Source organism: Columba livia, chromosome 8 (assembly GCF_036013475.1).
Source record: "Columba livia isolate bColLiv1 breed racing homer chromosome 8, bColLiv1.pat.W.v2, whole genome shotgun sequence".
Lineage (NCBI taxonomy): Eukaryota > Metazoa > Chordata > Aves > Columbiformes > Columbidae > Columba > Columba livia.
Window position 1 is genome coordinate 19,838,666 of NC_088609.1, and position 26,064 is coordinate 19,864,729.

The 26,064-nt window shown below is 37.8% G+C and overlaps 2 protein-coding genes across 6 annotated transcripts; one reads left to right on the forward strand and one right to left on the reverse strand.

Annotated features, from left to right (window-relative positions):
• The first annotated feature begins 76 nt into the window (after window positions 1-76).
• Window positions 77-18,250, forward strand: FNDC7 (fibronectin type III domain containing 7). 5 transcript variants are annotated; one of them, XM_021293748.2, is made up of 14 exons: window positions 77-870; window positions 1,317-1,335; window positions 2,331-2,588; window positions 4,425-4,679; window positions 5,381-5,641; window positions 6,128-6,385; window positions 7,690-7,944; window positions 8,647-8,904; window positions 9,236-9,490; window positions 10,239-10,493; window positions 11,079-11,339; window positions 11,850-11,879; window positions 12,407-12,473; window positions 12,862-18,250. In XM_021293748.2, the coding sequence occupies exons 1-13, from the start codon at window positions 811-813 to the stop codon at window positions 12,445-12,447; spliced, it is 2,466 nt and encodes an 821-aa protein (XP_021149423.2). In that variant the 5' UTR covers window positions 77-810; the 3' UTR covers window positions 12,448-12,473; window positions 12,862-18,250. The 5 variants fall into 5 exon arrangements, with proteins under 5 accessions (XP_021149423.2, XP_021149419.2, XP_064928491.1 ...); XM_021293744.2 differs by having other exon boundaries at window positions 13,192-18,250; XM_065072419.1 differs by having other exon boundaries at window positions 12,407-18,250.
• On the reverse strand, window positions 16,621-26,059 carry PRPF38B (pre-mRNA processing factor 38B). Its single transcript, XM_065072440.1, has 6 exons — window positions 25,663-26,059; window positions 22,285-22,353; window positions 21,848-21,999; window positions 21,704-21,764; window positions 18,950-19,173; window positions 16,621-18,697 (listed from the first exon to the last, which is right to left on the reverse strand). Exons 1-6 carry the CDS (start codon window positions 25,945-25,947, stop codon window positions 17,845-17,847), a joined length of 1,644 nt encoding a protein of 547 aa, XP_064928512.1. The 5' UTR covers window positions 25,948-26,059; the 3' UTR covers window positions 16,621-17,844.
• Window positions 26,060-26,064: the final 5 nt, after the last annotated feature.

Below are 26,064 nucleotides of genomic sequence, written 5' to 3' on the forward strand. Positions count from 1 at the left end.
CGGTTCCTGCTCAGCAGGTGAGCCCAGGAGCCGCCTCCCGAGCCGGCTCCTGGTGCGATGTGAGGAGCAGCCGGGACTCTGCGAAACCTGCCGAGGTCCCTCGTCCTCTCGGGGTGTAAAACTCTCCTTGCCGCCCTGGCTCCCTCCTAAGAACGGCCCCCGGGTTCCTGGCCACGTATGCCACCGAAGAAAGCACCATCGGTTCATAGAAAGACACCGTTTCTTGACGCCTGAAAGTCGTCTGTCAGGAGTTATAGTGTGAAGGCAGGAAGGCATGTTATCAAAGGGCAACCGGCAGCTCGTATGAATGCAAAGAAATTAGAGGAAAATTTCTCCTTCTGCAAGGTGAAGCGTGAAGAAGGACAGTTCGCTGTCGGTGTCCCATTGCAAGGGGTGTACGACAATTCCTGACAGAAAAAAAGATCCTTGTGAGTGGACAAAAATGGCGATAGATAATAAACAGAACAGCAAATTTTGAGTTTACGTTGGCCTTAGTTGTTTTATTTTACCTGTAAAATAAAGTGAGTTTATTTTACCCGTAGAAGCAAGACAGAAACTGTGTCCTGTAACCAAAGGGAAAAACCCACCACCCAGATGCCTGGAAGTTCAGTGCTACATTGGGCTCATTTCGGCAGGGTTTGGTGATCGCTGGCAGGCTCTTGTCTGGCAGGGAGGAGGGAAAGTAACGTGGCCTCCTCTCAGCCTAGGGAGTAAACCTATGGTGACAGCTCTGCTGCAACATACCACTAGTCACAGCAGGATCGGCCCAAGCTCGTCCATGTGGCAAGGCCGGAATAAAGTTCTGACAAGATGTGCACTGCAAAAAGTAAATCAATATTTATTGGACTGCTTTTCAACTGCCTAGACGTGGTGAGTGGAACTCATTTGCTTTGAAACTGTTTTCAATGATATTGTACTCTTTGTAAGTAAACTGAAAGTTAGAGACTGTCTGACCTGCACTTCTACGTTGATATTTTGTTACTATTACGCTTTTGCGGTGTTTGCAAGTGACTGAAAAATAAAATGTTAGGACCCAAGGTCTTTGAAAGTCTGCCAACAGCTGAAAACTGGATTAATAGGCAGATTCAGAGAAGAAAGTAATGAAGTAAAATGAACTGCGTACCTGTACCAAATCTCATTGGTTTCATAAACTTTCTGTGCTTAAGGAATCTCAGCAAATACATCATAACAGTAAAATGTGTTTTTAAAATGTAATATTTTAAGTTGTTGTTGTTACTAAGATTGTTAGTTTTTTAATTTTCCAAACAAAATATTTCACTCTGTATTTATAATTTTTTTTACATCTTCCTTTTCAGATCTTTTCGGCTAACACAGGTAAATCTTCACAATTGTGTTTTGGTTTTACCTGCTTATTTTTGAATGTGTCTGAAGGAAACACATGTGTGATTTGTAATGAGACATTCTGTAAGTTCTAGCAGCTTCATGAACAAAAAATGTTTTAAAGTTTGATTGAGCTTTTAAAAATCTATGTTGATATCTTTATAAATTTTAAACATCTTTTTTAGGAGTTCCAATTCTGTCAAACACTAGCACAAAGATTCTGACAGACCACTTATGCATTGACACTAGTGTGAACCAGGGAGAACACTTAGCTGGACAAATTGCGCTGTTCGTTACCTACGTAACTGTGCTACAAATAGGATTAGAACTGTCCCATATTTGCACCCAGTTAATTGTTGTAACTTTTAATTAAAAAAAAAAAAAAAACAGCACCATGAGAAGCATGATCCCCTAAGTGCCAATATTTCCAATGTTTTACCACATTTTATACTTTCTTCAATGTCATATTTTGTGCCTACATCTCCTATTGCCTTAAATGTAAATAGTGACTAGTTTAAGATATAAGGAATGCAAGATTGCAAGAATTCGTTCATTCTCTGGGGATAGTACACATTCCTGCATATACTGCACTATCAAGAGTCTTAAATGTTTAATTATTGCCGACATGATTTACAAAACAAGCATTTGATGCTATTCATGTGTGGAATACTGTTGACAATGATTGTAGATTCGCATATGGATTATACCCAGTATTTTTTAAAATAATTAGCATACAGGGGTTTTAAGAAAAATAGCCATAATCACAACGTGATATTATGAGATAAAGCAGCAGTTAGTACAGTAATTAATGGATTACATAACTGAACAGAGGAAATAGCACTCCAAATTCAGTGGAATAACTATCATCTGAAAATTGGGTCACGTAGATGCTTGATAAGGCACTGAACAATGTTTTTGTCAAGACTTAACTAAATTCAGGAATGACTGAAATGGTGGGTTTTTTATAATGATTTTCTTTTGGGTTTTAGGTTTCTCTGTGTCTATATACGATGTGACATCACGAAGCATTTGTCTCAGGTGGCCCAAGTTTTCAGGAGCCTCTTCTTACAGAGTCAGAGCTACAGCTGTGAATACTGTAGGCCATTCATTACTGGCTCATTTTAGCGATGTTACATTCAAAGGTTCTCTCACGTCATTAATTCCCAATACTAATTATGCTATACTAGCAGAAGCCATTGACAAGAATGGAATTATTCTTGCAGAAACACAGATTATGCAATCAACAGGTTAGTAAAAGAAATTTAGTGAAGTATCATTTCCATTGACCTTTGTAGGACTGTGATTTTATCCTTGATGTTTCATTGTACTGGTATGGAACAGCTGCCATTCCTGTTGAAACCTTTTGCTGGCTCGTCTACTAAGTTCAATATTAGCATGATTAACTCATTTTCCCCTCTGCTTTTTTTTTAAATATATATCTTTCCCTGACCTGCCACACGCAGCTTGCTCAGACTGCAGCTTTCCAAATCACCTACCCTTTCATTACAAATACAGATGTGAAGCTCTATACATTTTTCAGTACCGATGCTGATAAACGGTATTTTTGTTTCATTCACAAAAGGACTTCCAGAATATAAGTCATTGATGTATATTGATGAAGAATCTATATAAACAGAAGTGCTTTTTTTATTCATCACTGAAATGTAACTGAAAAAATATTCTGTTTAAATTCTGGTTTTAAAATAATTTAACTGATAATTTTAGAAAAAGCCATTATTTTTACAGTAGGATTTGCTTCTTATAAAAGTAATTATTACAATTAAAATTGAAAATAAACCAGTAGCAGTGTTTGTCCTGATAAACATAAAAGAACCTCTATTGCTAGCTTAATTATGGGAGAACAGATATGAATTATGAATATTCTATAATTTATTTCTGATATACATCATGTGCTATATGTTCTTCACTTGACTGCTGTTAGGCAAGCAACTCCCTTAGACTTGCGTAAGGATTTTCTGCACAGATTTTTTTATCAATTGTTACAAAAGACAATATTTTAAAAGGAAAAAAAAAATACTAGTGCAATAGCTTGTTCAAAGATTGCAAAAGACCCACCTGCAAATGTTCCATAGGCATGGTCATATAGAATATATGCCACCATTTTTTCAAATGGAGCAAAATAAGTTGTCTGACAATAGCTGGGTAAGAAAATGCTTGGGACTAAGAGAGCAGACATAATGCTCAGGAGTTGTATAACGGTGTATGGCGCTTGCTGGAGTCTCCAAAATCCCAAATTAGCTGCCTTGCTATAAGTAAGTTTGCCTCAAGGTACAAACTGTCGTCCCAAATACTTTTAAATTCCTTTTCTTAATTTTAGGTGGGCTACGCCTTCATTTAATCTTTTTTTTTTTTCTTCTAGTGAGATTTTTGCAGCCTTGCAATAGATGGAATTGCTCTACATATGTTGATTCGATTCTGATTGCTGAACATAAATTACTTGTGGTTAAGAAATACACCCTCTGCAGTTATTTTTCTGACTGCAGTACACAAGAGCTTTTTCTGAATGGCCTGCAGCATAGCATAAGAGAAGAACATATAATTGCAATATTTGATATGTCATGTTATTGTACATCTAATTATATGTGCTCTGAGGAGAGGGTTGGATAAGATGACTTCCCACAGTCCCTTCCAAACTTAGTTATTATATGTAGCTCTGATACAGAAATGTCTGTGATTCAGCATCCTGTTTCAGGCTGCTTTGTATAAACATCCACTCCTTCTTTGTATATATTGTTTTCTGTAAACATCCAGTATAGTTAGTTGTCTGTAGAGCAAGACCAAAAAGAGACCTCTCAGTGCAACCTAGGTTAAATAACGGTCATTTTAAATAGTGATTTCAAGAGTGCTAGAATATTTTTATTGAAAGATGAAAGTTGGTCTAGAATATCGCATTGGTCTGTGTATTTTGTTAATGCTAATTTAAACTTCATTTCACTTAAATTTTAAATATTCATAGAAAGCATAGGCCATTATCCTACACTTTGTGAAATGTTCAGGGTGCTTGGTGCTTCACAGGGCTGAGTTCCCCAGCTTCAGTATGTTTATCATTATTTCCATTTTAGCTCCTGACATACCTGTTATTGACCAAGCTTACTCAAAAGTTAGCAACAGTATCACAGTGGAATGGAGACCGGTACGTGGGGCTACTAGTTACCTGATGACTGCACAAGATAGAGATTCCTGCATTGAAACTGTCGTTACAAAATCTCCGGGGACAGTGATGGGACTGAAACCTGCCACCTGGTACAGAATCACTATCAGATCTATAAATTCAGGAGGAAAAAGCCAACCTTCACCTTTCAGAAAAGCAAAAACAGGTGGACTTACAAATTTTTATTTCAAATTCTGTATTGTTGTCATAACATAAAACATTCATGCAAGCTTTTTTTTTTTTTTAATTTGAACAGAAAACAAACAGTATAGCCCAGTACTGAATTATTGTAATATTGTGTGTTAAACTGTATTGATCACATTCTCCTTTCAGTTTTTGAGGACTAGAATTTGGCTTAATGACCAGGACAAGAGTCTGAACTAATGGTTTACTTTGACAGTACTGTAAGTTAAACTTTTAGTAGAAAGTTTTACTAGAACTTGTATGAATATTTGTACTTTATTTTAACAAAATCTAATTTTATTTAAACAAAAGACATAACTTGAGGGAATGGAAGAAATGAAGAAACAACTAAAAGTATAAAGTAATGAGATAATGTAAAACTTAGAGGACAGGAAATGCAATGTGTTCTTGGTGATTTTCATTCTCCCACACACTTAACCTTTCATACTTTGTGTGTGTGTTACATTCGTTTTACAAAACCTATAATATCGTGATGAATGCACCAAATCAGTTTCCATATTTATTCCGTTGGTCTTCCATTAATTTATTTTTCTGTTTCTCTTGTTGCTAAATTTGTCTCCCAGAGCTTGGTGATTGTCATTTCTGTGTCTTCATTTCAAATTTGGCCCTTTCAAACAGTATGACCAAGAAAACAAAAGCTTAATTGATGTTCTTTCTCAACAGTCCTGGCTGCTCCAGTTCTGTCTGTTAGTTCGCCGAGTTGTGACTCCATTGCAGTGAGCTGGAAAGCTGTGTATATGGCAGCTGGATTCTCTGTGTCCCTCATGAGATCTGATGGTTTGGGCAGAATGCTGAAGGAGAACACCACCAATACCTCCTTGATATTTACAAATCTAGATCCAGGAACTCTCTATACTATCAAGGCATATGCCTGGAATGTCGATGGGATACCTGGAGATGATTTTACTTATAATCAAAGAACAAGTAAGATATTTTCTTATTTGAAACTAAGTAAGCATTAAGAAAAAATATATATTTATGTGTATGTATGATCGTGTTATGTTTTTCTAAGATACACTGGGCAGATTTTCCAGTCATATAATATTTACCCCATCTTGAAGTTCATGAAACCTCAGTTGACATGGCTATGTTTAACGAATATTACTGAGTCAAAGATAGCACTAATTACCACTAAAGTTGTACCTAGGACAGGCCTGGATAAGGATTACACAAGCTTAGACTGATTTGAGGATTTTTCTAACTGTGAGAAGCAAACTTTTAAATAAGGCAAGGAGATTCAACAAAAAGCTTTGTGACAGCGTACAACTAGAACTATTTATTTAAAAAAATGTCGAAGAAGGGTAAGGTCTGCACCACAAAAATTGTATTTAGTCTGCAAGTTATGAAAAAGATGATCTTTGTAGGCATGTGCTATGTTATGTTTATCTGTTCCGAACTGATATACCGTAGGTCCTAATGCACCAGCGGACGTTCAAGTAGCTTTTAATCGTGGTGCTTTAAGAGCTATTGTTTCTTGGATGCCAGCAGAAGGAGCTCTAATTTACAGCGTGACAGCCTCCAGTGGACTCTTGAAACTGAAGTGCAACACATCTTCTGCCTCCTGCGTGGTGTCATCACTCCAGTGTGGCTCTGAATATTATGTTTCTGTCACAGCATACAATGATGCTGGATCTAGTAAACCTACTGATGCAGTAAGCTTAAAGACTAGTATGTGTCATTCATCCTTGTATAGCTTATGGCATTTAAAAAACCATTTATTTCATTTCAAATGTAAATTAGTCTATTACAATTCATGAGTGGTTCTCAAATAGTTATTTCTACTTCTGAACTGTGTGCATGAACTGTGCCATATACCTTTCTATTTCAGGGACAATAACCTAAACTTCATATTTTTGTGAGAAAAGCTTACAATCGTCTATATATTGTTGCCTGAAACAGTAAACTTGCATTTTCCTCTTACCCGAAGTACCTGTTCTAAAGTCAATTTTCTGAGAGTAAACTAATGTAAGTAATAACAGATCTTTCCTGCTGTATCAGGTCTGTCACAAATAGATTTGAAGAAATCTGTGAGGGAGTGGCCTTTGGCTGAGAACCGTTTGAGGTTAAATCTAGTTAGAAAGGAGGTTCAACAAAACTGCATTCAGCTAAAGTAGCTAAACTGAGATACCATCACAGACCATTCTCAGGTAGCAGCTTTGTCAGGACAAAAGTTTGCTCAGTTCAGCTCCTTAGCACCACTAGCTATGTCAGAGTCTATTGCTTCCTGACCAGTTAGATCAACTGCCTGTGCAAGCAAAACGTGAACCATTTATGTTATTATGTGCTACCTTAAAGATACAACATTATTTACTTAATTATTTAATGCAACCTCCCTTATTTTGACTCCTCATTGATATGAGCAACTCAGGGCAAGAGACAACTTTTAAGCTGTGGGCTGTGATCTCAGCCAACATTGCATCAGCTAGATCATACATATTCATTCTAATAGCAGCAAACTAAATTCTTTGAACTAGAAGTAAATATTATTTAAGCAAAAGCCATGGAGTTTGCAGTTTAGTATGACATTTTGGGATGCCACCAGAAAGGAAATCTGAGGAAAGGACAGCTCTATTCAGACACAGCCAGTGATTTTCATACCAATATATAAATGGTTTTTACATAAAGGGTTTTGGATGCCAACTGCTATTCAAGCTGTGCCAGTTCCTTTTGAAATACTGCCTGGTGCCACTGGCTTTGTTTACAGGCACTTCTCAAGCAGATCTCTTTTCTGTAAAGCATGAAGGTATCTTCTATTTTGTTCTGTAAAAATCATACTTTTAATCTAAATGTAACTACCATCCTCTGTACTGTAAAGGCATCAAAGTTGCTGTTTTCTTGAACAAGGCAGAACAGTTTAAATAGAATAATTCTATATATTCCTCTTTTCCTTTATTCTCTGAAAGTGTAACTTCAGTAAAAATATTCTGATTACAATTCTTTTTTTCTTCCATTTTAAATATGTTGTTTTTCAGTTCCTTGTGCACCGGTTAATATATCAATCGAAGAGGATGAACCTGGCCACTTGTTGGTATCATGGTCTAGCGTCGATTTTGGTCATTATTACGTGGTTTTTGTGAAGAGTGATGATGGCTTGGAAGTGCACTGCAACACATCACATACTCAATGCCATTTCCAGTCGGACTGTGGCTTCACTTATGTCATTAGTGTGTTTGCATATAACAAGGCAGGGCAGAGTCCTTTAGGTGATGTATTCAACTACACTACTGGTAAGCAGCAACATATTCTTGCAAATTCATTTTGGATCATTTAACTGTGTTTATAGTAGGGCTGGTTGGACAATTTTATTGAAAAATAATGACTTAAACTTCTATTTTTATTCAGTGTTTGGGCAAAATACATGAAGGTTGGCAGAGAAAAAGAACCACTTTACATTGCAGTTGAATTGAACTTGCATAGTCAAGTGCAACAACATGTTTACAAACTTGAAAATAGTTTAATGATTGACAATCTTCAGGCAAGGACATATGAATAACACACAGTCCTGGCATGACATTTGAATTCTGGTTCTGTTTGTTTGTTTTTCTGTTTGTTTTCTGTCCACCAAAGTCTTAAACTTCCTCATAGAGAGTTTTCACATTTGGAAAATGAAAAAGTAGTGAGTTCAATGGGAAATTGTGAAGAACATTTTTAGATTTATTTAACCTCTAGATGCTTTGTAATTTTAAATATCAGGGATATGCATAATTCCTATGCCTAACCTGTGTGTTAGAATGCCCGCTCTTGAAAGGAGGGGTACTGAATTGATTCAAGAAACAAGTCTGGGATTAATTAGACTGTTCGCACAATACCAGTCACTTTTGGAGATTTGAGACACGAAGCACATGGAGAAGTGAAACACGTCTCTTTGGTTTCGCACCAGTTTCCAGGTGATGCTCAGGTATCCCTCTGTGCCCTGTCTCTGTCCCCAGCGCCCTGCTGCCCCAGCGACCTCCGCGCCACCGCCGTGTCCAGCCACGCCGTGCAGGTGACCTGGGCCGCTGTCCGCGGTGCTGAACTCTACCAAACGCGAGCTGCCGGCGGGGGCGGCCTGGAGCTCTGCAACGGCACCGCCACAGCCTGCACCCTGTCCGCCCTGCGCTGCGACACCCGCTACAACGTCACCGTTTATGCCTTCAGCGAGGCCAGGGGCAGCAACATGTCGTGTGCGTCTAAGCCTGTGGCAACAGGTATTATGATCATTCTCATTTTTCTTTAGCAGAAGAAATAATTAGTTAGACATTTTCATGATAACATGGATTAAAAGCATTGCTGGAGTGCTTCTGATAACTCTAAGTTTTTGAAAATCAGATTTACAATTCATCTCTGATTTTGTGTGTAAAATCCTTATGTTCTCAGTTCTGTCACATGTTCTGAATTCTCGCCAGAAATAAACATTTAAGGATCGTATATGTTTTCCAAAGCAGCTTGTCAGTTCTAACAGGAATTTAATTTTAATGTGTAACTTATACAGTATGCATAAGCAATCTGTTTAAATACTCTTAATATTAAATATTGCAGCTCCCTGCAGTCCTGAAATTAAAAATATCTCGAAGGAGTCTCTTTCTGTAATCAGTGTGCACTGGCAATCTAACAATGAAGAAGCTACATATATTGTCACTGCCAGAGGAGAGGCTGGACTTTGGCATTGCACAAGCTCTGGAAGCTCCTGTACCCTAATTAATCTTCCCTGTGGATCTACTTTCTCTGTTAGCGCTATAGCAAGATCACCAGCAGGACAGAGCTTACCAAGCTACAGTGTCCCCTTAGAGACAGGTATGTGGGAAATATTTAGCAGCATAATATTAAAATAGTTCTATGTCTCTCTAGATTTTTCGGCATTACAGTGTGGCACAGCTGACTAAAATATGATAATATAATCCACTAATGTAATGCATAACTGCCTTGTCAGCATTTTGACTTTTCATATTACCAGGAGAGGCAATGAGGTGATGTCATGTCAACAAATAAAGAGTGTGAAGAACAGATTAAAAGCACATCCTACCCACATTTGCTGCTATTAATTTGCTAGCAGAGTTTTGTCCTGTACCAATTACCCAGACAATCCTTAGGCACAGTTCAGACATTAATGTACACCAGGATCTATTTTTAACAGGCAGTTTAGCTGCAGAGCTGCAGTCATTATTTACATTGTAGAGAGTGGACTTTAAAAAGAAATGGAACCAGACTGAGGTATATGTCTTGAGGTGCAGAGACGAACCCTGCTTAATTAAACTGCAAATGTACCCTGATATTCTGATGACAAGTTTTAGTAATTTTTAGTATCTTGATGAACAGTCATCTTATAATAATTCTAGGGTTATAACTCTCTGTTATAGATAAATTGATCTTATATTGACATTCTGTTTATTAGAAGCTTGCCAGAATAGTCAAGTATTTTTCAGCATGCTAATATTTGCCTTGCTCTTGATCCTGTACTGTTCTAATTGAAACCTCCCCAAATACCTTTCCATTTCCAAGTACAAAACAGAATTGACTGCTCTATTTTTTTGTCCCTTTTAAGCTCCTTGTTGCCCTAGTGACCTGATACTAACTCAAGTGACAGAGTCTGTAACAAATATCAGCTGGTCTGTTGGGATGGGTGCACAGACATATGTAACAACACTGGAGTCTCCAAAAGGACAGGCAAAGTGTCACACTCTTCAGAACTACTGTCTCCTGGGATGCATCACGTGCAGCACCAACTATACAGTATCTCTGAAAGCAATCAGTGAAACGGGTTTGACATCCAGTTGCACATATCAAGGATATTCTTCCAGTATGTAAATTGTAAATGCAATTGGGAAGAAAGACTCAATATACAACTTACTTTTTATGGTGTTCCTCTTATACAAATAGTGCAGCTGAAATTCAATACAGTTAATACACTCACAGTTCCTTCTTTTGAATAAATGCACTTTGGATTATTGTCATGTATCATTTAAACCCTGTTCTAATCACAGCCCTCAGGTGGCCGTATAAAAAAGATTTGATAACATTTCTCCAGAACCAATCTTTTAATTTAAATTATGCCCTGGCATAAGGATTCTGGGCACTCCAGGGTAGCCCTGGTGCCTTGTCCTTTATACCTTGATATGCCTTCATAATCAGGAGAGTGCAACAATATTCCAACGTGTAAAACAATGGCTGAATTCCAGCTCCATAATGTGAGCCTGAAAGAACATTTTCTTCCCTAGTTCAGTTCAATAATTATTTTGGCTTTCTGTGAAATAATAATTTCTCATTGAAATACTGGTATCTAGTGTGATAGTAATCATATCACGTGGTTTAAAATGCACTCTAGGAACTTGTAATGTATTGTGGGTTTGCAAAATTTGCATATTAATGCTTCTTATTTTATTAGGTGCTTGCTGCCCTTCTGGGGTGAAGCTATATCGACTCAGCAATAATGCTATCAGGGTATACTGGCGAGCTTCTGACGAAAAGATAAACTACAGTACTGATTTACATGGCTCCAAAGGCAATTTCACCTGTAGCCCTAGCTTGGGTCTAACTCACTGCGATATCACTGAGATACCTTGTGGGGACGTCTACATGGTGGTAGTGTCCCCAGTTACTGATAAGGGGCCGAAGCTTACATTTTGTCCTAAAAAAATATATTCAGGTAAAACTTAAATTTCTTTGAATGATGTTTTTTTGACCATGCAAGTAAAGGTGGCATAGAACAGAAGATTTCTATTCTAGTTCTGACTCCAGAGTAAAACTTATGGGTGCTATCTTGCAATATCTGTGAAAGGAACTTCACAGGAGTATTTTGGGACTGGACACACTTATCTACACAAGTGCCTTTTAACTGGGTCACCCATAATCCCGTGAATACAAAGAAGTTATTTTTCAGCTGCGAGATTAGTAGTGGTTAGAACACAGAAGCAAATAATTGAAGATTTTAAATTAATTAATCCCTAAGTGCACATTTTAAGTAAAAAATGTTTAAAGTGGTAGTTACTTCCTTGGGATTCCTTTCTCAGGGCATAAATTTAATCTGTTATAAAGCTACTGCTATCTGACGGGATTGCGCAGTTGTATAACATGCACTACATTCTACAGACTACAACTGTTTTCCATCTTACAACCTGACACCTAACATTGATACTACTGTTTCCTGTCATTTCAGTAACCTGTTCTGGAAGCTCCGTTGGAATGGGTAAGAGCACACAGTACATTCATTCTAAATCCATGCTGTTAGTAACAAACCTGTTAGTGTCATGTAACTCCAAATAAAATGCAAATAATATGTATATTTTATAGTCAAGGCTTGTGTTAGTGTTATGCAACCTTGTCTCACCACCCTATCTCATCATGTATAATTAAAAATCTTACCTATATTGTGACCTGTTTGCTATCGTGCATTCCACACTGTCACAACATTTACTGTTTATCTGATAGCACATAATAAAAGGCAGGCTTATCTTCTGTAGCCTTGCCATAGGCCATCACAGATTAAGTCGCATTTCTGATTTTTATTTAAAAAAAAAGTTTAAAAAAAAAGTGTGTCTTACCTCAACCTGTTCTACCTTATTTCTTCTGGAGTTTCAACAGAATAGTCTTGTGCTATATTTGCCTATGTAAACTGCTAGAAACAACTCTGAAAACAGCCACTGAATCAAACATTTACCAGGACTGTTGCTTTTCCATACTTGAAATTATCTTAATTTCTTAATTCTGTTGTAGTGATTTATAGAGGAAAGAGCAATGCAGAACAACATATCTAGATAAAAATCCTGATTCAGATAATGAGGTAAGTTTTCAATCATAATTCAGATTAGGATGTATTAATTAAACATTTCCTGCTGCTTAAATCCTTGGGATTTGAGGGATAAGCTTCACAAGTCCTGTATACCCTAAATATAACTGGTTTGTGAAAATCTGTCATATTTACCTCAGAAACCTCACGTCTGCTCCTACTATCAATACTAATTTGACCTCTCCTCCATTTACAATAAAACCCTCTTCCACTTCATTAAGCCTTTTCTAATACTATCCTATAGTTCCCCAGAAAAGCCCTCAATATCCAGAAAGATCAAGAAACCTGCCAGCATTCATTTACTTTCTCTGGTAGCTAAAATTGCTCATTTTCCAACAAAAGTACTGGTGTTCTTGACTATTTACTGCCCTTGTCTCAAAAGGATGGCAAGAAGTCACTGCTGATTCTGCCCCCAACCCAAGACTGATCATCTCCTCTTTGCCACTGTGCCACTTGCACAAAATAAACTCGCCAGAATCTCACTCTTCAATAAACTGATTGTAGGTGCTCCAATAATTATATGTTGCTTCTTAGAACATGATCTGTGCTTATTCACTGTCAAACAAGTCTTTCTTGAGGCAACATTATTTTAAACTGCCCTGCATCACTTAATAAAAGTTGTTTTTATTTCTAATTAAAAAAAAAAAAAAGGTAAAAATAAGTATTGTTCACAACATTCTTCCTCACAGGTTGTTTTTTTTTTCCTTTGCAGTTGTCATTGTCAAACACTGTCACCAAAGCCTAAGCATTTAACCAGGTGGCCATTAACTGGATTTTGAGGGGTCTAAAGCAATTAGTTTATTTTGGAATCAAATTCAAGCCACAGCATTCTTCTTTTCATATAAAGAATTCTGATATTTCCATGCTTAATCATAATTCTGATATATTTTAAGCACTTGTAAACTGTTGGTGGGGTTTTTTTTTGTTTTTCCTAGCATACAGACATTCACATCTCAAAATTACACAGTACAACCTTGACAATGCTGTAGTACTATTTTCTTCAGCTTCTCATTTTCATGACTGAAAGCGAGAAATGCAGTTATAACATAATGTAGTATTTGCATATCTGTTAAAAAAAAAAAAAAGGCAAAAAGCTGAAGCTGAATCAGGATTCCAAGAAAAACCTCATTGATTCAGCTCAAAAAAGAAAGAAAAAAAAGAGTTAGAAATTTACCAAAACAGGGAAGAAAAGCAACACAACCAAACTGAGTCAGATCCATGCTTCCTGCTGTGGCTGCGTGTTTGTTGCAGGTGTTGTTACTCAGAAATTAGACATTGTCTAATAATAAACAACACTGCTGGTATGTGTCACTGGCACTCAGAGATATTACTAAAATATTTGTCAGGATTAGTTTCAGGTTCTCTCCAGGCTGACCAACCACCAACCCCACATACCTTTTAAGAGAAAAAAAAATTGAGAATCAAGAAAATTCCTGTTGAAGACCTAAAAGTAGGTGGCATATTGGTATGCTAAACAAAACTAATGTTTTCAGAATAATATCTGTGAAATCATTTAGACTGACCAATCAGGTGACTAAAACCACCTAGGTTATTTTATGATAAATGCCTTCATTAATGCTTACTTAATAAAAGTATCAATTAAATGAATAATTTTTAAGATGTATTAGTTTCAATTACACAAGCATGTACACTTGCCAAAAAAAAAAGTATTGTTCCAAATACAAAATATTTCTAACTTAGATAGGCTGTTTTCAGTCCAGTAAAGAAAATAGCAAAAATCTGTCCTTAAATTGGTTTCAGATTTGACCCAAAATTGCTGAGATTTAAGAAGTGTGTTCTCCCACACTCAACTATTTCTGAGGAAGAGAAGGAAGACACAAACACATACAAAAGCCCCACAAACAAGCAAACAAAAACCACTCTCACCACACTCACACAAAACAAACAAAACCAAACACACAACAAAATAATCCCACAGCCCACCACCACAACAACTACATAGCAGAACCTCAAGTGGCATTTAAATAGTTTTACCCTGCTTAATAGCTAGTGGATGTCTCCCATAAAGTTATGTGCATTTCATGGCAGTGCAGGAAGGGCTCAAACAAGCCAGAAGAAATCATCTTCCAGGTTCCCTTTAAGAGATGCTGGCTATTTGTATATTGTCTTTGAGATAGGACAGTAACATTCAGCTGTAAATACTAAACGTATGAGCTCATTCACGTTTCTTTGTCCACATACAAATAAAAGCATAAAACCCATGGGTATGCATGGTGTAACCATGATCAGATCGGATGACCGGATAAATTGCCATGCCATACATTACCTGTTTCCATACAGATTGACAATCAAAATACCACTTCAAGTCAGATACATGCAAGTCCTTTTGTACTAATTACCTGCATAATTATGTGGCAGTAGGTAGATGCTAATCTCCAGGGCCAAAGCATTGACCTCACCTCAAAATAAAAGAATGAGTTTGCTACTTGTTGGGATCTGAAATATTGTAGCATCTTCAAAAGAAAAAAAAAAAAAAAAAAAAAGTCAAAACAAAGTAGAGGTGTATTTCTAAAATTAGCATTACTAGTCCAGATAAGTACTTATTGTTGGAGCCACAGGAAATTCCAAAGACAATTTAGGAATGACTATCCCAGCACACATGGCACAGTGTAGAAGCTTCAGGTTCACAGTGCGGGGTTTGTTGTGCTTTTACCCTGAGAACCAAAGAGGAACTGCACAGGCTGTGTCACACGGAAGGTCTGCAACCATATGTCCTGGGGCAACTCTCACAATACCTCAAATTAAGATTAGCAAAAGTTTCCTTCTAATGACCTCAAGCCACACACCCCCTGCAGCTGTACCGCTGGCAACTGCATCAGACCCGTCAGCGCTGCAGACTCCACTGATCCTACAGTTTCTGATGAGCTGCTTTGTATCTGTTCTTTCTGGTTTCGAGGAAGGTCACATGAAATGAAATGGCATCAGAAAGACAAAAATAGTCGCTGGATCCAAACCCAAGAGCTGCAAGATACTAAATCCCAATGATAAGGCACATGTCTACATTTAAATAATTGTAATGAATATTGTGGTATTCATTACACCGCTAGCTCAAGTATATGAGACGTATCTAATTACAAGCAAAATCAGAAAGGACTACTGATTAAAAAATAAAAGCAAAGTCCTCAAATTACTGCACTTGTAAGAGATAACTGGCATAGGCCAGTCTTTCCATAAGCTGTACCAAAATGTTCACTATCCTGGAATAAGGTGGCTCTCCCCACTTTCAGGTCAGATTTTTCTCAAATATCTGGATTTTGCCTGCAAATAAACCATTCTTTCATTGTCTTTCCCAACTATGGCAGAGGAGGAGGAGCCCTGAAGGAACAACTGGAAATCAATAATCCATTTTCCCTGACAGAACACTGGCCTTGCAGCCTCTCTGCCCAAGAATGTACTTGTTCAGAAACTCACAGGCTGAAGGATAAAAACTAACAAGTCCAAAATAAACCTTCCAGTGGCAGACAAGGTAAATGAGTTGTCCTTACTGTCTGGACAGAATCCATGCCATCTCCTGGCAAACTGCAAAGACAGTTCCAAGCATCTACTAGCCAGGGTATTTCTTAAATGGCTAACAGAGTTTTTCTCCTCCTGTATTAAATGAGAGTTCAGTATTTTAGTTTTGCAATGCAATGGACTGAACTTGTTGAAGCTTGTATTTTTTTTTTCAAGCTCAGATTTAAAATCAGATAAAAACAGCAGCAGACAATACCCGAACAACCTCAGTATTAGAATATTTGGAATACTAACAATATAGAAAACAATAAATAAGTGCAGGGAGGAAGAAAATACTTAGTTTGCTATTTTTGCTTCTTTAAATACTATGGAATGAAGTGTATTGTTAGGAATTCAAGCAGGGGGTTTAAAAATACCTAGTACTTAAATATCATGCCTAGATGCCCTGCATCACACACAAGAAAAAAAAAGACACAAATATAAAATTTATTTGTTCTTCCTATTTTTAAGCTGCTGCATTTCTTTGTTAGCTATATCTTCCTTATAAGGTTCTTATTACATAAAATCCCTTATTTGTACAAAGTGTAACTTAGACTGAAAATGAAACAGAGGAACTCAAATGGTCTTCAAACTGGCAATGAACATGCAGGGAAAAGCTGACACCCAATACAAAGGAATTAATTGAGAGTTTATTCCAGATGGTTCTCCTCACTCAGTACACAAGTCATCAGAATAATCTATCAAATAGACCTGGACTTTAACGATATTATTTTTCTATAATGCATTTTGGGTTTGGCTTTGAAATCCTGTTAAAAAAAAAAAAATCTGCCAGATGAAATGTTCAGCACAAACTGCAATCCTTACTATTTGTAAAAAATATGATTTAAAAAAGGACACTATCAGGTAATTCTTATTTTAAATGTTTACACTTATAAAAATGCTTTGGAAGCTTGAAACTGAAATCCTTTGTAACAATTTTCTTCTTCTACCTCCCTCTTCCCATCTTAAAAGCCTTTATTAGCCCAAGATTATCATAAATGACGGAGTGCAGCTGCTGATTAAAAACATTAAAAGACCACAACTGGATAAATTGTGTTTTTTTGAAAAAAATGGAAGCTTACACGGATTTTTTTTCCAACAAATAAAATGCATAGACGGCTACGGTACTCATCCGTCAACCTTTACAGTGTCCGCTTGAGGTAGCCTTTCTAAAGAATTACTAAAACAAGCCACAACATAATCTAAATATTTGCATCAAAACCGCTATCTCCTCAAAAGTCCACTCTCAATTCAACACCAGTGGTGATCAACAACATAATACATTTTAAAAGCTCTTGAAAAAACAGCAGGTACAGTGGACATAAATGTTAGTTCTAAATCTGCAGCCCTCCATGTACATTGTATGCACATAAATATCTCAGCTATAATACACATTCAAGATCCATCCCTAAAATCGATACTATTATGTAATGCACAGCCATGCTAACTTCAGGATACAAACCATAATTCCACGTCTACAAAATGAAAGTAGAATTAGTGGCAGTTTATTGCCCCATACAAATTTAACCAACATGGCAACCATGCCAAAGGAATTAAAACATTTTCAGGACATATGTACAGACTGTACATTTCAGAAACATCTGAACAATAAAAATGCAAGAACAATCTCTGCGTTATGAATTAAACTAAACAAATGGTTTGAAACCGTCAATGCATTGAATGGGTTTACAAAGGCACTTCCCTACCCAAAATAGGAAATGACAATCTGCAGCCTAGAGGGAGGTTGGAGAAGAGTGCTCATCAACTACTGCACAATCTCAACTTTAAGAAAAAATAAGCAGGATTTAATCAAACATTTATAGGATTCAATGTGATCCACTTCTGAAAGAGTTCACGCAGTCTCATCTTTGTTTTTCTGTTGCTTTTCTTGGCTCTCTGGTTCTGTACTTTGGCTCCTTCGATGCTCGTGTTTGTCCGAATGGTCCTTGCTGTCACTGTGATCGTGTTTGTGGGAACGTTCTTTGCTTCTGCTACGTTTCCTAGATTTTTCTTTGCTGGGACTCTGGTCTCGTTTTCTGGACTTCTCAACACTATCTGTTCTTCCTCTGCTTCTGCTTCTACTTCGTTTATTTGACTTCTCTTTACTTTCATTTTTATGTTTACTTGATTTCTCTTTGCTCCTGCTTCTGCTGCGCTTACCTGTATTCTTACTTCGGCTCCTGCTCCTATGCCTTCTTTCCCGGCTTCGACTTCTACTATGTTTTCTCTCTTTTTTGGAATCCCTCTTGTCATCTCTGTGTTTCTTGTCATCCTTTTCATCTTTGTGTCGTCTTTCTTCTATATCACCCTTACTTTTCCTTTCTTTCGATCTTTCTCTAGATCTATCTTTTTCCCTCTCACTACCTCTTTCCTTATCGTAATCTCTCTCTTTTTTCCGGCTCCGTTCATTTTCTTTCTCTCGCTCTCTATCCCTGTCTCTTCGATCTCCTTTCCTGTCACGACTTCGACTACGGCTTCTGTATCTGTCCCTGCTTCTGCTTCGCCTCCGTTCTAGTGTGCGATCAGTGCTTCGAGATCTCCGCCTTTCTTTTTCTCTCTCCTTAGCTTCACGTTCTAATCTCTGCCGTTCTCTTTCTCTTTCTAGCTCTCTATCAAAACTGGATGATCCATGGCCTTCCCGATGATGACTTCTGCTTCTGGATCTTCTGGGAGACCTCCTGGGACTGATGGATCGTCTTGGAGACCTTTTAAAATACAAGATACTCAATATGAAACCTTTTTAAAGTTAAGTGACCTTCTTTACTTTATACTTTACATACATAGTCTATATTTAACCTTAAATACCAAATATCATCTGATTATTTTAATTAATTAGCATCCATAAACTGTTTTGCTTGTTGCCTTAAAACCTATCTCAGTGAAAAGAAGATACGTTTCTGGTAATAAGTAGTTCAACATGGAACTTTAAACATTCATTTTCCAAACAAGTATACGACCTTGAACGTCTACGTTCTGCATGCCGGTCTATTTCTTCCATTCCCTCCTTGCCATCTTTCTTGATTTTTCTAGGTCTGCTTTTAATTTGCTGGTCAATGGTTTTCTGGACTGGCACAGGAATTCTTGGAAACAACGTGGAAAACCATTCCAGCTTAGTGAGGAAGGAACGAAGCATCTCCCCGATGGTCATAACACAACCACCACCTGCCTTCACATCCAGGTCCTACAAAATACAAGCAAAAAATATCCTGATGGTCAAAAATACTCTTTACTTATGTAAAAAAAATGTTGCTACACTACTGCCCTCTTGAAGTCTCATGATTATGAAAGTTTACTTGTCTCATATTCTAATACATTTCCTTAGAAAAATTCCAACTCTGCACCCTTTGGATTTGCAGTATGTTACAGATAGGGAATGGGACTTAATATATATGCATGCAGGCACATACTAATCCTGCAGCCATCTGGATGGTAAGGGACTGTCAGTGAAGAGATTAACATGAAATCCCCTTACACAGTCTGGCTATATGGTATGATCTTGTATTTCATTTAAATGCCACGAAGTTGAGAAGTCCTCTCAAACTACATTTAATACTCCATTTTGTAGATGTACAACTGTGTACCATCATACCCAACCCTGTGGCCTAAATCACTTAAGAACTACATCATTGCCTATCTAAAAATGATCATAGAAAAACCTCTAGTATAAAATGGCATCCTAACAGAATTGGAAGCAATAGCAAACCAACTGCCATGAAGCAGTGAGGTTTCTAATTTAGAAATATGTAAAAAAAGAAATAAATGAACAAATAATTGGAAACGCATAATCCATGATGACCATTGTCTCTGAAAAGGGTCATTACCGCATGAAGGCCTTCTTGCTATGCCCTCTCACAGCTCAGGACATGTTAGTCAGCTATTGTCAGTCCCAAACCTATAGTGCAAGCACACAAGGAAAGTGAGATTTGTTATCTAAACAGGAAGAGAAAATCTAAATGTAAAACTGCTTGCACTCACACACATTTAAGTGTTCAGATATACAGATTTTCCAAATATAATCGCTGCAGAGATCTAAAGAAGAAAAAAAGGAGTTAAACGTAGCACCTAGAGAGTACGTACAGTTAAACAAAATAAACAAACATTTTGAAAAGTAAATCTGTATCCTGGGATGTTTTTCACAGCAGCACGACAAAGATGAACTGCTTCCACATGTTTAAGAACTAGAAAAAGGCTTAATAATTCCATATATATAAACTGGCTTCATCCAGTTGAACTTGACCAAGACTGGTAAGAAACTTAAAACAAGCAGCCCCAAGCAATTTTTCCTACATAACACAAAGCTACTGAAAGCAGCTGGGAAAGAAACTCTAATTCCAAAAATATATTGGGAAATTTTAAACCACAATAAACAAATATATGCTGATAATAAATATCTGCAAGAACTGAAATGTATAAACTAAAAAAGGCGCTTTGAATAATGAACCAGTTAAGACCTGCACAACGAATCGCACTTGTGATCACTTTATTGTCCTGGGAATCAAGTTGTTAGTGGGTCCCTGAAAATGAAGCCACCCCAATCCTCCTCATAAGTGACAATGCAACACTGCAGAGTTCATATTAACTAGCACCACCTGGGGGAGAAGGAGGATATCACAGCGATGCAATCACAATTTATATTTGTTTAGATTTTTTAAAAAACATACAAGAACACAGGTTTACCTGAAATAATAGCTGTTTCCTTTGCACAGTGTTTTTGATACTTAACAAGAAAGATGCTGTTTAAAATAAATACACTGCATTGCAGTCAGATACAGGTGTAATTAACACTATTTTTAATACAAGAGTTCAGACATCATTTGCAACTACAACATTTGAAACTTCCTGAAGATGCCTGCTGTCACACTGAAGAGGGCAAGTGATCTTTCCTGTTCCATTCTTAAATCTTGGATGCAATTTAAAACCTGCTCAATACATACAAATTGCAACAGTATGTAGCAGACTGTATATTCCACTTCAGAGATGGAGAACCTCACCCACCAACTCCTTCTCCATTTGTCCACACAGTAAAACAGGACTATGGTACCAAAGGTATTCTATCTGGCTGAGTAATAGTGCAACCTCTTTACTCAATTTCTTCAGTTAGCAACTCATGTTGATTTTTTGCCCCATTAGCAAAGACATTAAGGTTACCAGAAACAATGCCACGTTATGTAGTAATTAGGCTATTTGTTTCTCCTCTGAAGAAACCCCGAGTTTAGTTATTCCAGGACATGAATATAAGCCCGGAGATTTTTGGTATATTTTTCAAGATGAATGTTGGTTTCTACTATATACTTCTCATTCTTCCTTCTATGTAAGCACCAATTCCTGCTAACCCAGTAGTAAATACAAATTTAGCACTCTCAGGACTTACTATACCTTGCTTAAAAAAAAAGTTTTCTAAAAACCACACGGAAGCCGCACTCACGTAGCCTGTTGTCTGCATTCTGATTTAATAAACCTGTTTCACATGTCTTTGTAGTATTTGACACTGTAAGATCCTAACCAATGAAAAATCCTGTTGGATCTTTAACATCTAAGAAAAATAAACTGGGTCCCAGCTCAGACCTGCTTCTTGCACTAATTAATGAAGTTACAAGAACATAACATTGCAACATTTGAACTACATAAAACCTTATCAAACAGCGTTTAAACCTAAAGTGGTAACATGAAAAGAAACAAAAGAAAACAAATTATTACCCTCGCGGACATACCTCTTCATCATCAAGAAAGGATTCAAACCAGTCCCATAGATCTGTAGGTGGCTGTGTGTACCTTGAAGTACAAAAAGAATGTAAAATTTTAATACAGGTTTCGATATATTAAATAAGCCATTCGTTGATTACATTGATACTTACCTAATATACATAAATCCAAGAGCCCTAATATATGGAGAGTCTGTATGAGTTATAAGGCCCATCACTTGCTTACGAGTGAGTTTCAGTGTAAATAATTTGTAGAGCAGACAAAAGGCAGTAGACACAATTCCTCCAGTTCCAACACCTCGCACCTTTCAAAAGAAAAAAAGTTAGTTGACAACACAGGAATTCACAAAGACGTTATCCCAAATCTACAAAGGAACATGAGAACTAACACAGGATAAACCGCAAATCTACTACATGGAGAAAGTAACACTACTTGCATCTGCTGGTTTGGAAGCAAGGGGAATATATTCACTTTTTGTAATATAGTTTTACATCTAGAGACTGAAACAACATACAAGCAAGTTTTAGCTGTGCTTGGGAAATTTATTTACCAGACAGAAAAATTTAAGAAGGCACGTACTTCTACTTACCCCTCCACACATCCCTGTCTGGCCTGCTGTTTTTCTGCTCCCCTTTTCCCACGGTTCAACGTGCGTAACCTGAAAAGTTGGGATGGTGGAGAGGAAAGAAAGAAAGAAAATTACAATTACAACCTTCAGAATGTTTATCTGCCTATAAAAACCTAATTTAAACAATTAATATCCTAAATCCATCTTCAATAGCTTGTCTTCTCCTACCAAAATCAAGATCAAGTCTGCTTTGTCATTAAAGTAAACCATTCTGCTTTTTTAATTATCACATTGAAAAATTACAGCCAAAATCATGGATGAAGTTTAGAAAAAAAATAAAAAGGGGCAAAAACCCACAAAGCAAGCATCTACGCTTATTCTGTACTCCATGTACTTTCAAATACTTTATGACTAAACCCCACCATTACTATTTTCTGTGGTGACTAAACCTTTATTCAAACTGTCTCTTAACAAGTTTAGTGATACCTGCCACTGACAGCTACAGGAGTCAATCTACAGTCTCATTCATAAATCTCATTTATGTGTTGATCTTAGCTAAAGATTTGAGTATCATCTACAATCAGGACAAAAGAAAGATGTCTATAAGTATTTTAACCCAAAAAGCCAATATTTTTTCTTGTAGTCTGCATTGATGTTTATAAATAAAATGGTTCCCAAGAACTTATAAGTAAAGCTTGCCTAATTCAAATATTTTGAGATGCATTTAGAGGTGAGTGCATAAATACAGTTAACCAACACTATTTGTTGAATTTGATACTAAGAGTTATAAAAAGTTAAGAACCATAAAACCACCTAAGCTACTATCTAAAATTGTGAAATTCAGAGCAGTAACATCCAGTTCAATAAACAAGTATATTTCCTAAACACGTCAACTTAAAAAAAAAAAAAAAAAAAAAAGAGTAGACAAAAAAAGCTACAATGGTATTACACTGGATTGGAATAAGAGTTTGTGGCCAAGTTGTACTGTAGTTCACAAATCAAAATTATTTAACAATACATGAAACTAAACTAATTATGTACAGAATGACATGAAATCAGAGATATCCTAACAGCTAAAGTTGCTGAACTGTTTTGTTGTTTTCTGTTTTCCCCACAGTTGCTGTCTTATGCAAATAGGAAACATGAGAGATGCCAATACCATAGAATTCAAAATCCACTACGACTTCCTGTATTACTAGCACAATATGAGAAGTTCACAAATCCTACATAAATAATACTGCACATCCTTCTGATTATTTACAGTTTTGTCTCCCACAGGAGTAGTATTTTTTAGTCAAAGGGTCAAGCATGATGCTATCAGAATGGCAGTCTTCCTTTTTTTAATTACAGTTAGGTTTATTGGCCACAATCAATATATACATGCTGGTTTTGAGATATCTCAATAAACCCCAAATGTTTGAAAACAAAACTAATTTCAGAAGAGTAAAGTTTTGATCCTACCAAAACTGCTGCACATGCCTAACTTGTTGGAAATATACAGACTAAATGCAAGTTGAGGACACACACGTGATGCTAAGATGAAGGATAAAGAAAGAGGAAGTCAGTCACTTTGCAGATACAGAACTGAAACAGGAGACCAGAACCACAAGTGAATCAGTTCAAATATCTAGACAGAATCCATGTCTTGAAAGATGGTCACTATTACTACCTGCCTGTGTGACTTCCTGAGAATCCAGCATTCTTAATCTTTTTTAATGAGCTACTTATTCTGGTTCCCAAAGACAAATACACTCAAAAATACACCTGCTATGGTAGATATCACAGCCATTAAACACCCAGACAAAGCCAGCAATTTTTCAGGAATTTTAAAACATGAACAGAATTAGTATCTTCTGCACAGAATTCAAATCTTCTCAATATCAACGAATAACCTTAACCATCAGGTTGTCTTCCCCCTCTCTTCTATTACTCATAAGGCTCTGAGTTATCACTTTATTTATAATGCAGTTTTGAGCCAGAGTAACTGTCAAGTTCAGTAAATATTTATATTGGATTAATAAGCAGATATTTAATGATATATCACATTTCTTCCACAATTTAAGATTAAGCCACTTATGGAATGAAAAACTGAAACAAGCAAATGAACTATTCAACCTACTGCAGTTGAGCTCTACCAATATTAAGAAGACAAATCGCATCAAATATTTTTACTACATTTGAAAAGGTCCACATAAAATACAGTAAGCTCTCAAATTTCCTGAAAATATTTCTTTTCTAAATCTTTCAGCTCTTGCCATCACTTGCAAAAATAAACTTTGCTGCTTTCCATGCTGATAGTCAGAAGGAATTATTTCTATTTCATATGCAGCAAGTGGTAAATTAACTGAAGAGAAGCGTTGTAGACAGTCTGTGTCATTCTAAGTATGCGTAGAATTAAGCAGTCCGCTCCAAATGACAGAGCCCAAGCAGAGAAGCTTTATCATTAAGAGGAAAAAGAGTAGCGACATCTTCATAAGTGCAAACAATGCCTGAAATCTCCAAATACTTCCACTGAGTTACTTTCCCACAATTATAGTGCCCTGAGTAACATGACTTGCCCTGGTTAAATAATAAAAAAGGCTATTTTAAAAAATTATTTTGAAGTATATTGAAACCCACTGACACATTAACATCATCAAGCAGAACCAATTCATCTGAGAAAAATATCTCAATAACCGAAGTGCAGCTGACTGAAGACAGCAGCCTGGATTATCTAAGTTTTGGTCTCATTATCAGAACAAAGAAGGTGGCTGTGTTGATGAGCATTAATTATGCATACCTCTACCTGGGAGAATGGCTTGATGGAAGCCTCGCTGCAAAACTGATTCAATCCTGCTAACAAAACAAGAACTGAGACACGGGTGCACTGACACAGTTATCTCTCCGGTATATCCTACCTAACGCCAAAAGAAACATTACAATGAACTAGCTTTTGGTTTGGTGTGGAGCAGGGGATCTCAACCTCTAACTGAAGGCGGCAGCCACATGCAAACTCCCGCTGAAAGCACCTGCCGTGACCACGGCACCTCCAGCGCGGTCACATGGCTGTGGGCAGCCCGGGCAGGGCTGTCCCCGAGCCGGCAGCAGGTCGGGCCCCCTCCCCGCAGCCCTTCGCCGGCCATTTCCTCCCCCTGGCCGGGCTCACGCTGCCCGCTGCCGAACTCACAACTCCGGGACTCCATATGCTACGCGAAACTCGCCTCTTTCATGAAGAGAAGAGACTACCTCGGATTCCCCCAATTAAACAATAAAAGACATCTGCTCGCACCCCTTACCGCCAGATAAGGGGCAGGGACAGGAGAGCCCGCAGGCCGCACTCCCCTCGCACCGCGGCCGCAGGCGGGCTGGGCACCGGCGCCAGCGCGGCCCGCAGGGCCCGGGCCTCGGCTCCCTGCTCACCTTGAAGTAGATCTCGTCCACCACCTCATGGTACGTCTTGAGCTCGTAGAGCTGCACCTTGAAGTACGGCGACGAAAGGATGTTGGTGAGGATCATGGGGTTCAGGTTCATGGTCTTCTCGTTCCCCCACAACGGCAGCACATTGCCCTGCTTGCCCGAGGCCGCCGGCTTGGGGGCTCCGCTCTGCAGCTGCTGCTGGGCCGGCGGGAGGGCGCCTGGCTGGTGCTGGGCCGCCTGCTGCCCCTGGCAGTTGCCCGCGCCGACGGCGGGGCTATTGTTGGCCATGGCGGCGCGGGGCCTGTGGGGCGGACGAGCGGCCACGCCACACCAGAGCGCGGGCTGCCGGGCCGGGCGCTGCCTCCGCCAACCGCCGACAAGATGGCGGACCTGCGGAAGTAACGG

Coding starts and splice junctions, on each gene's coding strand:
- FNDC7 (XM_065072418.1), top strand. CDS start 811: ATGTGCACTGCAAAAAGTAAATCAATATTTATTGGACTGCTTTTCAAC. Junction 4,680..5,380: donor TTTCAGAAAAGCAAAAACAG/GTGGACTTACAA, acceptor CTTTCTCAACAG/TCCTGGCTGCTCCAGTTCTG. Junction 11,340..11,849: donor TCCTAAAAAAATATATTCAG/GTAAAACTTAAA, acceptor CTGTCATTTCAG/TAACCTGTTCTGGAAGCTCC.
- PRPF38B (XM_065072440.1), bottom strand. CDS start 25,947: ATGGCCAACAATAGCCCCGCCGTCGGCGCGGGCAACTGCCAGGGGCAG. Junction 22,000..22,284: donor AGACAGGGATGTGTGGAGGG/GTAAGTAGAAGT, acceptor TTCTTTTGAAAG/GTGCGAGGTGTTGGAACTGG. Junction 18,698..18,949: donor GCAGAACGTAGACGTTCAAG/GTCGTATACTTG, acceptor GTATTTTAAAAG/GTCTCCAAGACGATCCATCA.